The following is an 18654-nucleotide window of genomic DNA, read 5'->3' as shown; positions in this document are numbered from 1 at the left end:
TCTGTCCATGTTGTTTCTGATTTATTACTTCTAATGCATTGAAAGCCTTCTACAGTTCATATTTTACTCTTAAAAATATTTCTGGCTGGTATTTGATGTTGTTTCTTTCTAGAACTCTGCCATCGTGGGTCCTAAAGATTCCAAGCTTGCCTATCACAAGCCAGGATAAAGAAGGAGTGAAAGAGGACTAACATCTCTTTAAAAAAACCCAGTTCAGCTGGCCTGGCTGATAGTACCACATAAGGGCCCCTTGTCAGGGTTATGAGGAAGATCTCAATGGTAGAGAAGATGGAGAAGATGGGCTTCAGTTTGGTGGAACTGACAAAGGCTAAAGTGGAAAGAGGGCATGATGGTTCCACATGTTGGTGGTGGTAACCTGACAGTGTCTGTTCCACATGTAAATGGTGGCTGAATCAGTAATATTCCAGGCTAACAGCCTGGTATTATTTTAGGAATTCAAAGATAATCCTAGATTCCCTACTCTCCACAATTCACATTTTCAAACTGCCTGTGCAATATTATTATCATTATCACTGTTATTCTGATTATTAATGGCAGTGGTACTTCCTTTTTGTTAAGAACTGAGGGTCAAGCAGTTAAGTGATTAACACACAGTATGTCAAGTACAGTGCACACATTTCTATTTCGTTGATTTCAAGTGGGGGTGCAGGGTGCGGATGAAGCAAGTGCTTCTAGGGAGATGAGTGGTGCAAAGGAAACGTTTTCTAACAACTGCCTACCATCAATTGAGATAGTTAACTTTGCTTTCTGAGAAGGAGCTATAGGTATCTCTTGTGATGCACTGAAAATTACTTCATCACTCTATTAAAAAACGGTATCAGAAACAATCATTACCAATTATCTCATTGCCTCATTAATTTCTGGTTCCATAAAACTTCTAAAAACTAAATCTCATTTATCTTTAGTTATTTTAAAAGTGGAAGTGTTCAAAGAAAATCTTTTTCATTATAAAGTTTAGTTAGGCACTAATTTTGGTGGTGGTGGGAGGAAAGGGGGGGGGGGGGGGGAGGAAATCGTTGATATCTGACTACACTCAGGGGAAATGGTTTCAGAAAGGTTGGGAACCACTGGCTTTGAGAAAGCTTCACTATGACAGCTTCGACATCTCGATTTCACTGGTCAAATTACTACTAACATCATCCATCGTGAAGGCAAACTGATCATGACAGCTGATGCACTCTAGCATATATAATCTATTTATGAAACAATTGACTTTGAAGCTCTCACAGTGAAGCAACAATTGGACAGTGAACTACATGAGAATCGTCAAGTTTGCAACTCCACCGCATTGTGCTGCCACTGTCAGCTGTCCAGCTATATTGTGACATTGCCAATAATAGACCATGGCCATTGATGGTTGGCAAGTTCCAACAACAGGCAATTGCCTCACTGCACAACATGTTGCTCCCAGGGGTTAAAACCACAACAAACATGACGAAGCGAGCATTCATCTGGCCACATGTGGACAGGAATTGTAAGAAATTTGCACAACAAATGCCTGTTAAATGCTGTAAAATTAGCAGACATATCATGTTATCACTGGGAAGCTTCATCCCTCTGTATCTATGATCTGAACATGCCTGCATGGATCTCATAGGACCTCTCTTTCCAGTGGAAGGATGCACTTGCTGTCTCACAGCTGTAGACCATTATACATGGTGGGCTGATGTATCCCCAGTAACTGATATAACCACTGAATCTGACATGACTACTTTCTTTCATGGGTGGATTGCCCATTTTGGTGTATCCCTGTGGATCACAATTGACCCAGGGAGACAGTTTGAATCTTATCTCTTCAAAGTGCCCTCTGTCTCTTACTTGGCGTGAAGCAAATCAGGACTGCAGCATACCATCCAGTGGCAAATGGTTTAGTTGAGCATGACTTGCCATAAATCAAATGCATCTCAGTCATTTTGCAGTACATATAATTAGCCATGTTACTCCCAATGCTCCCACCATGTGAATGGTGATGGTCTCTGTGTGCTCCACTTTTATTTGTATAGCAATCTTTTTCACAATTTTGACACTCAATATGCACTACATTTTGATAACATGACAATACAAGTTCATGTGACAAGAAACATGGTGTTTCATTGCTTAGTCAGTGAACATATTTAGACCTCTATCCAGTGGCGGATACATACGAGGGGCGCACAGGGCACTCCCCCCCCCCCCCCCCCCCTTTCAATACAAGCATAAATGCTTTTAATGATTGTGATTCTGTTATGCAAGTGTTGTCTGTTTGTCCTAGATCTGACTATCCTACTTTGCATTTGCTGTACAAAATATTTGCTTGTCTACCTGCATTTATTGCTACAGTAGAAAGAAGTTTTTCAACATTGCAGTGTACAAAGACATGGCTGAGGTCAACAATGAAGGAGGATCAACTTAATGGCTAAGCTCAGTTGAACACAAACCCTGACATTGATTGTCCTATTGACAATGTAACTGACCAATTTGCCAGGAAGAATAGGCACACAGAATTCATCATTTAAGGAAGAGAACCACAATTGTAACTTTTGTATATTGTAAGATGGCATTGTCTTGTATATGTGTATAATCAGTTTCAATAAAACTTTCTTAAACTTTGCATGTGACTTGATTATTTTTTATTATGGTAAAAGTAAAGGTAGCTCAAGATATCTTTAGTGCCCCCTCCTTGAGGTTTTTCTGTATCTGCCACTGCCTCTATCCAAGCAAGAACAAAAACATCATGATGAGGGAAATGATCAAGATAAGTATTTTACAGTTTTACATTCTCCTTCTGTTGTGAAATAATATACTAGAATAATTGTATATAATTAATAGATCTTTACAATGTTGTATTAACTTGTTGATGGGAAGGTATGTCAAGCCCATCACTGCTGATGCAAGACACAGCACTGAAGTGGTGTGTATGACCAATTGTATACAGAATCAGTGCAGTAAGATGGGTCGGTGTGGAGACATGGCAGAATGAAAGAAATGATATGCTCATGACCTCACTGTGGATGAAGTTTCCTGATTTCCTGGTATATCAGTGTGGACGGAGCAACATGTCATTGTGGAAGGAACTGCATGCAATGGAAATTTGGAGCTGAGCATCTCACAAAATGCATTTGCTCACAGTAATGCAATGAGCTGCACATCTTCAATAGGCAAGGCAACACAGACAGCTGACAGTAGCTGACTGTTAGCAGGTCAACAGGACACGACTTTTCTCTTTTAAAATGCTACAAAGCATCTTGCGTCCACTGTCCAATGAAGCATTTAATCCATAGTGTGTGGAGAGTGTAGTTCAGGTCAGAGGTGGTTCTATAATATTTTGTTGGTGCTTTTTGAACCATGACTTGGTCCCACTTATTCGGCTTACTGTGAACATGAACCAGGATGTTTGTTTCAACATCCTTGGTGACCAAATGCTGTCCTTCTTTCTACATCTTCATGTTAAGTATGCTGCAGACATTCCCACCTTGCAAGATGGCAACAGCCATGTTAATGCATACTTTCCTGGGACACTTAAACCCAATACTGCACCTTGACTGACCCACTAAATCAACCAGTCTTAATCTACAGAAAATTAGTGTGACTGTTTGGAAAAGCAAGTTAAACAACCATCAACATCCCCATAATTCAGTAATTCCCCAGACTACAGGACCTAATCAGCAATGGAAAAGTGACTTCAGATATAGCCTGACTGAAGATACTTGTGGACCTTTTCCTCACCACACTGAGGCCATTTTGAAGACTACAGGTGATAGTACATAATATTAATAAGATATATTTTGAGAGGATTGTAGCCTAGTCATTACCTGTACATGTATGCCCTTGGTAGCTGTGCCTCCTTCGAAGTGGTCTGAAAATTTGGTGGTGGAGACAACATACTGCTAATAATGTGATAAACACCAGAAATTTCTAGTTGAAACACATTGCCTGCACATAAATGTGAAAAAACTACTGTTTGTGGCCAGATTGAGTCTTATCTATTTAAATTATGCACTGATAAATAAACAGCAACATACTACAATCAGTTGATGTTCCTATAATGGAACTGTTCTCATATAGTAATCTACTATTGAAGTGACACAAAAGTTCAAGTGTGGTCAGATTGAGTCTTATCTATTTAAATTATACACCAATAAATAAATAGCAATGTACTACAATCACTTGATGTTCCTATAATGGAACTGTTCTCATGTAGTAATCTACTATTGACGTGACACTAAAGTTCATGTGTGGCAAATATATATACAGGGTGTAACAGGTATAAGTGTAGATATTTCTGAGGACTGTGTACTGAATAACATTACACCAGTATTTACCTCATTTACTGACTAATAATTATAGCCATCATAAGTTTCATATTTTCAGGTTGGTTAGACATACATGTGGCAAGAACAAGCCGTTAATGCTTATTTTCCTGTGGGCAGAAGGTCAGGTGTTGAAGTGTGAATGCAAGAATGCAGAACTGACAGGCATTCATCACTTAGTTTTGGAGCATAACTCTGCAGAAAACATCAGGTCGTAAAGCTTGTCAGAAGACACAGAGAAAAAGCAACCAACACACTGATGTATGTACATATTAAGGTACCACATATAAAAATATCAGCACTTAAACCCATTACACACTGTTTAATTAACACAGTCACTGAATAAAACTCTTAAATTACTTAATCTGTCATATCAGTACAAAAACAGTGTGCACAGTGATTATCATTTGGAAAAAAAAACACAGATCACAGTCTGATACTACTATTACAAATAAACATTATTGGAATCTGACACCCTCCACAGTAATAATTACATCTTCACTGTCCAATTAATCATTTAAACAATCAATAAATCATATAGCAAATTAATGGACATAAAATTTAGATAAAACATGATACATTTTCTGATTTGTAATTTATTCTATGCTGTCTGCAGTACATTCCCCCAAATCAGAGGACATAGGGGTTGCACCTTCCAAATTCACCACAGACTGACTTCAGACAACTGCCAACAAGCTTTTTTTGTAAGTTTACTATAATTAAAAGTAAATTTACCTATTGTTGTTTACTAGATTTTCACAAATTACAATTAAAGATTTATATTTCTGAGTAACTGAATTGTGGAGAGACATTTGTTTAAAAAGGGATTTTATGCATGATAATAATTTCTATTGAATTGTGCTGGTTAGTGTGCCTAAATATGAGGTTCTATGTCAGCAATAGTTGTGCCTATGACAAAAGAAGACCAAGACACGCCCCCCAGACTATGTGCCGATAATGCCCCCTGAGCAGGCTGCTGCCGCCGACCGAGCTGTCTCTATCGCTCTGCCTCAGTACCCCACTAAATCACACCAGGACGCAGTTTGCATTGCACCTCAATACATCGCACTGTGCTCTGGACTTCCACAGTGCTAGTTGTTGCCTTGCACCTTAGCTAGCTGTGAGCAAACATTAGTCATTGTATATAGTTGTGATATGGACACGGACAAGAATGAGAAGTTAAGTACTCAATTGGTTCATGTAATAAAGTGTATTTTAACCATGTGTGCATTTTGTGTTGTAGTGGGAAGAAACCGGCCACCTACCTATCATATGATCCTCTCTTCATCCGGCCAGGACCCACAAAAAATTACAGAGGGCTCTGCCACAACAACGTGTGTGATGAACCAAGCTACTACTGTGTTTGTAGATTTCCTTTCCTTAATCCATGCTGTATTTCATAAAGATTATTTTGTTTTAAATTTTATAATTGTATTTTATATATGTGTTTCTACAATATTTGATAGGGTGGATGTAAGCACTTTAGATCTATAGTTTCTAGGACCTCCCTTTATACTTTTTCAGACATGTTGGGAATAGGCCCTTTTCCATTCCCAAGTTTGCTAGGAGTATAACTCTTTTAAATCTTCTGTGATGATCCATTACTTACTATCTACCTGGACAGGTGCTCCCATGCATAGAAGTGGAGCGGAAAGGAAGCAGGGGGGGATGAGAACTGCGCATGCACGGCAGCACAGAGCAGCCAAACAAAGCCCATGTTGCTGAACTGCATTGCTGCAGATAACAGTCAGGCTCATTTGCCTATGGTAAATTGTATAATATGTTCAAATATATGAGGGGAATAATAAATTTTAAAACCAATTTTGATCATTTGTCATGAGAAAAATATTAATTCATGTCCACTGCTGCACAAATTTACTCTGCGTGACGTCTGGAGGCAAGAACAGCTGACACAGCTTTGTGAAGATGTGAAGTACAATTTTTTCAAAATAACATTGAAACTGATTGCAATAATTAACATTTATTGCAATTTGAACTGCATTATAAGTAAAAATTTAATACGCATCAAAATTAACTTCAAGCACAAACCGAAATCGTTATATTTGCTTGACAACTGCTTCTGCTCAATAGAATTTTAAAAAAAATGTGTAATGTGTGTGTGTGTGTGTGTGTGTTTGATGACAGTTAAGTGTAATCACTAATGTAAAAAAGAATTAGTGGTAGAAAAGACTAAAAAGACTATCATAAAAATGATCAGTAGGTTGTCATATTTTTGTTTGTTAATGGGCATTATGAGTGAAAACTAACATGTTTGATATTACAGTGAGAGACCACATTTATAATCCATTGACAAGCAAACAATTAACTGTCACCTGCGAATAACTCCTGGGAATCTGTCCGCTAACATCGAAAACAACTGATATCTCGACAAGTAATAGTTACTGTCATTTTAGGGCCTTATCCAGATCGTGCCTTGAAAATGACAGAGGTTTACAACATGGTGGGAGACGCTTAACTTCTCCTTGGGCAAAATGTTGAACGTTATAGTCTCCATAATTATAAGGATACAAAGTCCTAATCAAAAAGGCTAGGAAGTTCTCATTATTATGCATGCAGCTGATATGTTGACAAACACATTTTTTAAACCATGAGTCTTTAAAACTAAGAAATATTATTTCTTTGTTCCAAAGTCTACATCATAATACCATCTTCACTTCTATTTGAGTCTGTTTGCGAACAATCTGATTTTAAATTTACAATGATAGGTTCACGGTTTATATCCATCATCACTTCCCTGTCAAATTCTTCTTTCTGAAGCTTTTCAGCATGCCACACAGTCTGTGCGCATGATACAGGTGGGATGTTGTCTGTTGCCTCATTGTCTATTGCCTCATGCACAACCGATTCACTGTATGTTATCTTGAATGTTTTGTTTTCTTTTGCTCCCACATAGCCTTAAAACCCTTTCCCCAAATTAATTCCATGGGGTTACAATGACAGTGACACATGTGTAAATGCAAATGATCCCATTCACGTGCAAGGAAGTCAAGTTTGTACTTTCTGTCATGCGACTTGTACAGTATAAATTAATGAGCTGCAGGAGATTAGTATGAGTCTGGTTTATATAGTGCTTAATATTTTTATTTTTAAGCCGGTTAAAAATATCTACTTTTCTGGGGTTTGTACTTGATTTTTTCTCCATAAGAGTTGAATTATAACTGGCAATGACTGACTTCAAAGCAAGGTATGACAAGAATTGTAAATCACGCCATGAAATGACAGTGTTCATTGCCGAATGATAAACATTGCTGTTTTTCTTGCATGTAAATACAAGTTTATTCTCAGAAATAAAACCAGAAGAAGCATCAGCATGCAGAATAATTATCCGAGAGCCAGTCCCTATGAGAACTTTAAAACCGCCAGTACCATCGCTCATTTTCCAGCAGATCTTCTTGCAATGATTCTAATTGACACAGGTTTCATCAAGTTAACACACTGTTGAACTACCTCCTTCTCTTGTATCATGAATTTTTATATGGGATATAGTTCATGCTACACCTAGGTCACTTCTCTGAACTAAAAACTCTTTTCTTAACATATCTGGAACCAACGTCTTTTAAGATTCTTTACCTTCATGAAGTGCTTACCATTGAATCCTGCATAACTGTAACATGTTTTTGTTATATCGGGCATTCATAATTCACATGGAGCACTTTAAAAGATTGTTGTTAAAACTATCCATTTGTGTTACAGGTTCCTCGCAATTTCGATGCTTTCCAAGCGACATGAAACCAACTGCTCCTACGGTTCCTACATCTCTGACACTTTCCTTTACAATTCCCTTGCCAACACTACATGGTTCTAGAGTCCATTCTTGTGTTTTACAATGTCAACAGTAGGAGACCTGCTTTTAAATTCACATTTGAAAAAGTTATAAATGCGGTAAATAATCTGCCTCGCCTGCTTGTGAAGCACTTCACATTTATTGCAGTCACCTGACTTTTTTTTTTAGTTGTATTTAAACATTTATGCGGTAAATAATCTGCTATATTGCTGCAAGAAAAAAAATGAAACAAAAAAATTGATAGTTGAATGAATAATTCAGTTGTCACAAAGTGCGGGAACAGTGCTGCATGTAGGAGCAAAATTCTCACTCTCCAGCTGTAACTCTCTACTAGCCACTTAGAAAGAGAATGAATATTATTGGCCGCTAGTGGCTAGTGCAGGGGGATGTGCAGAATGGTTGAAAACTGGGCTGCCTTCTTACATGACACGAACAATTGTTAAGGTTGAAATGAAAGTTTTCCATGAATGCCATATGTCTCCAGCTACATATGTTATGTTCATTCTTTTGCTACTGCCATTATGTCCATTTTAAGTTGTTAACTCTTTCACCTGTGCTTAAAAATGTGTAATTAATGTTTAATCTGTAATTAATACTATTAAATATTTTTGTGGAATAAACAGATAGTGTGTAGCTTAGATATGTCCAATCTTACTTTTATTGGTGCATGGTGTGAGTACAAATAATTGGTATTGCTGTAGTATATTACAATTAGGAACATTATGAGCTCTCACAGAGATCTCAGGGCATCTGTTTTTAACTGATGTGTCACTCCTGATGAGGTGTGCTAGACTAAGTTAAACCATATGAAGTCATTTTCAAAATGTACAGCCAACCCTGGATAGGAAGTGGGACACAGTACAAGCCTCAGGGTATATCAAACCCTGTCTGATTTTATAGTAGGATGTATAGAGATTCTTATTGTAAGGGATAGAAACTTGTCACATACTGAATTAGAGTACATGGTATTATTTTAATATACTGCACAATTAATTAATACTTTGTACCACTACAGATCATGTTGATTAAAACCAATTCATTTCTGATGTTTCCTTCATGAAACTGCAATTTTTACATAAGGCTGTGTGTGATATTACTGTACAGAGGAATGACATAAGAATCGATTGACAATTACACTGCTTTATATGCCAACAATCTGAGAACATAACAGTGGCATGTTAGAAGACCTGTCTTTGCAAATGTCCCTCAGTTGCTGTTGTGTCTATACTGAAGCCTTAAAGGTGAGTGCTACACAAGAGAACAGCCACTCACTATATTCAGCCATCATCACTGACTACAGTTTCTGCCTAGCTGGATTTTTCAAGTAGAGAAATCTAAAACCACCTCCAGCAAACAAGACATTTGAGGCTGAAAATAAATATTAAATAAAGAAACCATTTTGCAAAGTTGCAGATGTTGAGAGCCAGTTGTATGATACAAGAAAATCACAATTTAAATACAATCTTGATCTTTATTTCAGCTGAAAAGGATCTGGTTTGTGTTTTATGCAAATTTTTCCCCCCTCACTAAAACTCCTCTCAAATACATGACAGCCTGTTTTAATGCATCATAGGAAAGTGTACATGTCTTTTATTTTTCAGTTAATAAAAATGCAATATAATTTTCACTGGCCATTTTTATTTGTTAATGTTTTATCTTTCTTTCCTTCTTTGAGAACTGACTCCCCACATTTGGAAGATACCAATTTTCTGGAGTGGATGAGAACTGCTGACTGGACACTTCACCTGTGCCTCCATAGTGTCAGCATCTGCTCACACTCAGCGTGGTATGTGACTGTCTGGACTGGACTGATTTGGCAGCTCTCTTTATAAACAATTAATTTTGGCTTGCACTAGCCCTGTGCACAGTTCCTGAACTTTAAATGTTCCTTTCATTAATCTTGGATCTTACATGGCACTGCACAAAGTCAATCTTGCAGCTGCTGCCTGAATCTATGTACTCTTGATGACATGTGATGTGTGAAAAGTTACATATAGTACTGCTATATGTATTAAATTGGAAACATTTATTTGTGTACATAGATTGTCTGTTCTGATACACTATCAAATCAGTCTAAATAAGTGTCTGTCCCTGGTAGCTGAGTGGTCAGCATGACAGAATGTCAATCCTAAGGGCCCGGGTTCAATTCCTGGCTGGGTCGGAGATTTTCTACACTCAGGGACTGGGTGTTGTGTTGCCCTAATCATCATGATTTCATCCCCATCGACATGCAAGTCACTGAAGTGGCGTCAAATCGAAAGACTTGCACCCGGCAAACGGTCTACCCAACGGGTGGCCCTAGTCACATGACATTTACATTTGTAGTCTAAATAAGTGTCACCAGCCTCACAAGGACCTGTGAGACAGAGTTAAACATCTCATTACTTTCACATTAATAATCCGTGTTCTGCAGTGATCAACTACTTACAGAAACATTCTGAGATCCTAGCCACCCAACTGGAATGTGTACACCACTTAGGATACTCACATCAACTCCATCTGTCCCCTAACAACTTTTACTGATAATCTCCATATAACAAAGCATAAACACAGTTCAATGGCAGCAAAGGAAAAAGTTTCACAAAAACATGACACTCAAATTTCCACAAAAACAAACAGAATTTATTTGCTTCAATTAGACCTCCACAGATCCGTTTCTTTAAATGAAACAATGCTATTCAGCTACCTTCCAGAACAGGTACATTCACTTAATGGCAACAATCATCTATAAACAGGAAAATTCTCAAGCTGAAATCCACACAGGTTCAGGAAAACACACTTTCAGTTCTATAGACTTTTTGTACAGGAAAAATAACTTAGTTGACCAATCAGGATCTCCAGCTACTGAAATATAGTCTAGAAGACCATCCGCCCCCAGATGGCACATTTACATATGATACTCCAAGCTCTCTGTTATCCATATGGACTGTCTGTGTCTGGTATGTTGGACTTAATTCTATGATAGTGAAAAGGAGCCCTCTTAAATGTGTGAAATGTTTGAAGGAACACATTGTATTTACCACAAATGATGTCTCCACTTTACAGATCCCACCACTGATTATCGTCTGTGATGATCATCAATGCAACTGGTTGTTTTAATGAAGAATTTATTAGAGTTTGTTCATGGGCTGAGACTTTTGGACTGAAAACAGGTCCAGTTACATATCAAACAATGGAAGTGAATTTTTTATTTCTTATTTTATGTATTTCCGGATCCAATCCAGGTACTTGGCTACATCAGTGAACACAACATAGTGACTTGTATCACACACTCTATCTTCCTTGCTGACACTTATGCTTACAATCCCACGGAGCTGCCAGATTCGTGCACCATCACGAGTTGTCATAGGGAACACCATGCCCCCACCACTGTCTCCATTGCATACACTAGTTCCTGCAAGAAAAACATAGATTAGAAAGCAGTTCAATTTTCATCAAAGACAACAAATTTTTACTTCACTGTATACAATACAATAGTACAGGGTTATTACAAATGATTGAAGCGATTGAAGCTCTACAATAACTTTATTATTTGAGATATTTTCACAATGCTTTGCACACACATACAAAAACTCAAAAAGTTTTTTTAGGCATTCACAAATGTTCGATATGTGCCCCTTTAGTGATTCGGTAGACGTAAAGCTGATAATCAAGTTCCTCCCACACTCAGTGCAGCATGTCCCCATCAATGAGTTCGAAAGCATCGTTGATGCGAGCTCGCAGTTCTGGCACGTTTCTTGGTAGAGGAGGTTTAAACACTGAATCTTTCACATAACCCCACAGAAAGAAATCGCATGGGGTTAAGTCGGGAGAGTGTGGAGGCCATGACACGAATTGCTGATCATGATCTCCACCACGATCGATCCATCGGTTTTCCAGTCTCCTGTTTAAGAAATGCCGAACATCATGATGGAAGTGCGGTGGAGCACCATCCTGTTGAAAGATGTAGTCGGCGCTGTTGGTCTCCAGTTCTGGCATGAGACAATTTTCCGCGGGCTACGCGTGAAACTTGCCCGCACGCGTTCAACCATTTCTTCGCTCACTGCAGGCCGACCCGTTGATTTCCCCTTACAGAGGCATCCAGAAGCTTTAAACTGTGCATACCATCGCCGAATAGAGTCAGCAGTTGGTGGATCTTTGTTGAACTTCATCCTGAAGTGTTGTTGCACTGTTATGACTGACTGATGTGAGTGCATTTCAAGCACGACATACGCTTTCTCGGCTCCTGTCGCCATTTTGTCTCACTGCGCTCTCGAGCGCTCTGACAGCAGAAACCTGAAGTGCGGCTTCAGCCGAACAAAACTTTATGAGTTTTTCTAAGTATCTGTAGTGTGTCGTGACCATATGTCAATGAATGGAGCTACAGTGAATTTATGAAATCGCTTCAATCATTTGTAATAGCCCTGTATGTTTTGTCTTATAATTTTTGAAATGACTGAAAATGAGGCATCATCACCAGAGTAGACACACTATATCAGTTGGTTTAATTGATCTGACAAATCAGTGCCTGTGACTTGGAGGAAATAGTGTGAAGTATGGGTATAGGTGAGGGAAAGGTTATGTCATATATCAAGAGTGATAGATTTAGTATGTATGTAGGCTAATACAGACGAGGGAATATCAGAGTAGGGGCAGGGGAGAGCACCTAATTTTTTAATCAGTCAGTGGCTCATGGCATGTATTTAGATAGTAACATCCAGCTACAAAATTGGTCATAAGGAAACTACCTCTAATTACAGACCTGTTTCACTTCTTCCAGCCTTTTCTAAACTACATGAGAAAGTGGGCTATGATCATTTAACTGAGCAAGACTTGTTAGCTGCCTATCAGTTTGGCTTTCAAAAACAATTCTCTACAGAAAAAGTGACACGAGACCTAACAAATGAAGTGCTAACAGAACTAAAGAACAAAAATTATTCTGTTTTGTATATTGTGTGACATTGCCAAAGCCTGTTATTGTGTGGATAACAAAATTCAACTTGTAAATTAAGGTGCTGTGGCATTAATATCATCTCTTTTGTGTGGATGGAACCTTATTCCACAACAGAAAGCAGGGGGTCTCATTGACATATCATGTGACATGTGTGAAACTAAACTCAAGGCGGGGAAACATAACATGTGAGGTATTACATGGATCTGCATAGGAAACGTCCCTATTCTTAACTGACACAAATGATCTTCCAGTAACTTTAAAAGGCGGTTCAAAAACTATAATGTTTGCTGATGGCACAAGACACAAGCATACTAATTGAGCCTCCAAACTCAGCCATAGAAAATATAGCTCACATTATAGTTGAGCAGACCAACAAGTGGTTTACAGCTGTGTCTTTATGCTAACATAAGGAGAAGAAAGGAAAGGATGAGTCCAAACAAAGCAGCAACTCCATGTACAAAGACCTGGGTGTAACCACAAAAGATAATGTTATGGATCTGGTGGAATAGTGATGGTGTGTTTTACTAGGAACTGTTCCGCTGATGGGTAGCCATCACTGCTGGCTGAGATGTCTTCAGGATGCAATCCAAGAACACAAGAACAACAACCAGAAAGACTGCATGAAGTGATGATAATACCTGATAAAGCCCACCTGCATGCTGTTAGACTCACAAAAACACTGTATATGATTTGGATTAGGGAGTTGTACCATATGCACCTTATTCACCTGATCTTGCACCCTCAGATTTTCACCTTTTCCACTATCTGTCAAACAACCTTCAAAGAGCTTCCTTTCCTGATGAAAATGTGCTCCAAACATGGCTCAATGAGTTCGTCACCTCAAATACACCTGTGTTCTACAGTTGTGGAACAGAAAAGTTGCCCAAGTGTTGGGAGAGTGTTGTAAAAACTGTAGGAGAATATATTATTGATGACTAAAGCCTCTGTTATGTGTATCTGTTGTGTTTATTAAACTTATGGAAAAATGCTGCAAACTTATGCACCAACTCAGTAATATGTACAAATTTCATACAAACTATATTCTCGCAGTTAAGTATATTTTTGATAGTAGGAACCTGTTATGAAATAAAAACATTATTGTGCTTTGTGGTTAGGAAACAGGATTTTAATAGTTTTGAGTTTTATTTTGCTCTAAGCCAGACACTTGGCATGCTCTTTGCTGCAGAACTAAGTAGGTCACGCTAACATTGCAATTTGCTAGACATACTATTCAGAATTTAAGACTGTATAGTATTCAAGAATAAATAGTACTGGCAAGTAATATGTTGTTGTTAGTGACTTGAAAAAATGCAATATGTTCACTGATTTTGCATCCAGTGTCAACAAAGCTTCGAAATCATATATTCCTTCAGTTCTCCCTCCCTTAGTGTTTGTTCCATTGCCATGTCAACACACACCAGAGCTCTCAGTCCTCAACAGTAAGGACTCATATGAATTGTGCATCACCTACTGAGATATTAAAAAAAAAAAAAATACATTGTCTTACCATTACGGAAACCTGCACAGTATGTCCTGTTGGAGGTGAAGTGAGAGAAAAATTGTGGGTGGCTCCAGAGGCAGGTCTGCTGTGACACAACTGGCATCTTGGCCATCATGAGGTCCTCTGTTACTCGACCATTTTCATCGAAGCCCCATCCAACAACCTGGAAAGTAATTTTCAACATCTGTTGCTAGATGTATTTTAATAACTCCAAATCACATGAGAAAGGTGAAGACACATTACTGTTATTTATAGACAATCATATCACTGGGAAAATTCAATTGAGAAAACTATTAAACTACAAGGAGACAGAATGGGTGGCCAATACTTTATTTCAGAAGTTTCTAGTGTGGGCGATGTGAAAATTTGAAAGTAGAAAACACTAATGGTGACTTTTGGAATTTGTTGTGTGTGCCTTCCACAGGGAAGGAAGAGGAATAGATTGGAAAGGTGGGGCAAGTCACTCAGATCATGGGCTGAGAGAGGCACACCGGTAAAATTTGAAATTTTCCTGGCAAACCGACTGTTCAAAAAGATTTCTGGCTTGCAGCCGATCGCCGTAAACTTCATTGCATGATATTTCGGCTGGACAACTGCCAGCCATCTTCAGGTGAGCTGTTCCAGCTTCAGTTCAGAGAGGACAGAAAGGGTTGACTGACAGGTAAAGCTAAGTTATAAAGGAAGAGAAGTGTGAAGCAGCATGAATAACACAACTAAGTCAACAAAAGAGAAGAAGGGGACAATGTGAAAAAAAGTGTATGTATGTGCATGTGTGTGTGTGTGTGTGTGTGTGTGTGTGTGAGAGAGAGAGAGAGAGAGAGAGAGAGAGAGAGAGAGAGAGAGAGAAGTCACACAGTGAATACGTGTTAGTTGATAAACAACAGAAGTGGTTTCATATGTTGCTCTGTCTGTCATGTTGTAGGTGGGCTAGAGTAACTGGCAGTCAGAAGGCAAATGGGTTAGGTTTTTGCAGGGGGGGGGGGGGGGGGGCAGGTAGGATGACAACAGGGGTAGGAATCTTGAGGTAGGAGTAATGGTTTGGAAATGCCAAGTGGCTGGAAGGGATGTTGCAGGGGTTATAAGGGAGATGGAAGTTGCAGCGGGTGCTGTTGGAAGGATATCAGCAAGAGAAGATCTCATTTCAAACAATGATTTAAGAAAGTCATGCCCTTGATGGAGTAATGTATTGAGGCATTTGAAGTACAGTTCATATCGGTGACAAGAGGTGTACTTCTGAGATTTTTTTTCTTTTTGATGTATGAGCTATATTTATTTCGGGGTTGGAGGAGGAACTGTGGGAAATTTATTGGGGACAAGGTTTGTGGGATAGTTGTGTGAGGGGAAAGCGTGAGAGAAGTTTTTCTTGCAGGTGTCAGCAGATCTGGTGTTAGGCAGATTTGTTTACCAGGGGCGCAAAGGATGTTGAGAACAGAGTATTCCACATCAAGATCCAAAAGCAAGGAATAGTATTTTTTACTTTGAAGTGTTTCTATCAACAGCATGAGGAATTTTGCCTCCTGAAAGTGAATAATGACCAGCCATTGTATCTGCTTGTTATTCAGTTCATTCAAGTCAATTCAATATTTTTATTCATCTATTAAATGACATGCATTGTATGGATGTTGTCACTTCACAGCTAGTGCTAGCAACAGTAAAATTTAGACAATGGAAACTCCACGTAGGAATATCAATACTGTAGGAAAAGACAGAGTGCTACTTACTGTAAAGAAGACATGTTACGTTGCAGACAGGCAAAATTAAAAGATGCTTACATAAAGCTCTTGGCCACAGCCTTCATCAGTGCAAGAGAGACACACACCATTCATACACACAAGCAAGCACACCCTGTGCAAACATGACCACCAACTCCAGCATCTCGAGCCAGAATGCTACTATCATGTGCGATGTATGCAGTAATCTAATCTGTAGGGGGCGGGGAAGGGGAAGCAATGGAAGTGGAAGGTTGGAGAGAGAGATGAGTGCTGTCTGGTGGAGTGTGCAGGGACTAGAATGCCAACAAGTGCAGCATCAGGAGTTTACAGGGCAGGGAGGTGGGGAAAAAAGGAGCATAAAAAGAGAGGCGTGGGAAAAGACAGGTGAATGCATTGGCAGAGGGCAGCAAATAAACAGAGTGGGAGTTGAAGATGGGAGGGGATGATAGGACAGAGGGGGAACTATCAGAGGAAATAATCTGGTGCATCAGATGCGGCATCAGCAATTCACTCAGTCACAAAGTCTGTGTCTGTATCTCTTTCCTGTCATCTCCTCCCCATTCTCATCACCCAACCGGTTTATTTGCTGTCCTCAGCTAACACATCTGCCTGCCTTTCCTCACTCCTCTCCACTTTTGCTCTTCTTTTCCCCACCTCTCTGCCCCACAACCTCCAGATGGCAGTCCAGTTCCTGCACACTCCACCAGGCAGCAGTTGTCTCTCACCCCACCTATGTGCTACTATCTCTTCCCCTTCCCCACCTCCTTGCATCACATGTGATAGTTGCACTATGTCCTGAGATGCTGCAGTTGGCAGTCATGGGCACATGTGGTGTGCTTGCTTGTATGTATGAATGGTGTGTGCCTCTCTTTTACTGATGAAGGCTGTGGCCAAAAGCTTTATGTAAATGTCTTTTAACTGTGCCCATCTGCAACTTAATGTGTCTTTTTTACAGTAAGTAGCAATCCATCTTATCCTTCATCATTACTATAACATTTCGTATGTTTAAGTTGTTTAGAATCTTATGTAGCAATACAATCATGTTACATCAGTATATATAATAATTTTACTTTTTCAGATGCAGATACTCTTCAATGTATAAGTGCTGTGCATTATTAAAAAATTGTTTTAGCTATACTTTGAATTTAATAAAATTCTGTAATTTACTTTATTGTAGCAGGCAATTTACTAAAAAGTATTTTTGGTTGATAATGTACACATCTTTGACAAAGGTTTTTTTGTTGGTATCTTTGTGATATTCATCTCTGTTTTTGTTTTGTAATTATGAACCTGACAGTTCAACACTGAAAATTCCTGGTGAATTTTGAGAAAGCACACACATTCACAAATGTATAAGCCAGGAAATGTCATTATTTTAAATTCCTTAAATGCATCCCTGCATGACTCTCTGCAGCCAACTCCTTCACTTATTCTGACAGTTTTTGGAGTTTTAAAGTTTGTTTTGTCATACCTGCATTTCCCCAGATCATCACACCATATCTAAACAAGTGGTGCATATAATAGGCACACAACAATGATTCTATGCTGCAGCAGTCCTGAAGCATTCCCAGCAAATAACAGCATTTACTTAGTTTTTTATTCAAAATTGTAGCTGCTTCTCCCATCTCAAGTGCTCATCCACTCATAGTTCTAGAAATTTTGCAGATGGAGCTTGTGCAATAAAATAGTTACCAAATGCAGCTTTTGTGCTGCTTCTAGCTTTACTTCTAATATTACTGAATGTCATCAATATCATTTTTGTCCTTATTAATGACCAACGCATTATCTCTAAACCATTTTCGTGCTTCATTTATTGTCTTAGAGACATTCTGCAGTAGGTCATCCTCCATGCATCCTTTTATAAAAATGCATGTATTGCCGACAAACTTCACTGTGTCTGCAGTGCTCAGATGGTTTGGAAAAACATATTTTATATATACCAGAAACAACAGAGGCTCTAATGCAGAACCTGAGGGCACTTCATAGCTAATTTTTTTGTAAACTGAAAGGTATTCCTTGTCTTCATGACATATTTGTACTCTCTGTTGTCTATCAGAAACATAAGATTTGAACCATTTGAATGTCACTTCCAGAACCCCATAACAATCTAATTTCATCAGCAATAAATTTTAGCTGGTTAGATGAAATGCTTTGGATAAATCTAAGAATATCCCACAGCTTATTTACTGGTTGTCAATCTTCACATAAAGAAACAGTTAGCAGTCTGCAGTAATCTGTAAATAATACCTAAACTAGAAATCATAACATGACCCTAGTGTTACCAAGAAACTGGAGGTGGGCAAGTAAGTTAGGCTGTAAATTTATAGTAAAATTGAGATCATTATAGAAATTACAGTAACTCTATTGGTCAAGCATGGTGTAACAGATTACCT

The 18654-nt window shown here is 38.7% G+C and overlaps 1 protein-coding gene across 2 annotated transcripts in view; it reads right to left on the bottom strand.

Annotated features, from left to right (window-relative positions):
* Nucleotides 1–11273: 11273 nt before the first annotated feature.
* The window catches only part of LOC126100850 (serine proteinase stubble-like), a 363522-nt gene continuing 356141 nt past the window's right edge, over nucleotides 11274–18654 (bottom strand). For both annotated transcript variants that reach the window (XM_049911517.1, XM_049911518.1), the window contains exons 11-12: nucleotides 14556–14712; nucleotides 11274–11509 (exon numbers count right to left, since the gene is read on the bottom strand). In XM_049911517.1, the coding sequence (XP_049767474.1) occupies nucleotides 11310–11509; nucleotides 14556–14712 (357 nt within the window). In that variant the 3' untranslated portion in view covers nucleotides 11274–11309. The remainder of the gene's footprint in view (nucleotides 11510–14555; nucleotides 14713–18654) is intronic.

This window comes from Schistocerca cancellata, chromosome 9, assembly GCF_023864275.1.
Source record: "Schistocerca cancellata isolate TAMUIC-IGC-003103 chromosome 9, iqSchCanc2.1, whole genome shotgun sequence".
NCBI lineage: Eukaryota > Metazoa > Arthropoda > Insecta > Orthoptera > Acrididae > Schistocerca > Schistocerca cancellata.
The sequence above is the reverse complement of the archived record's forward strand: the minus strand, read 5'-3'. Positions and strand labels throughout refer to the sequence as shown.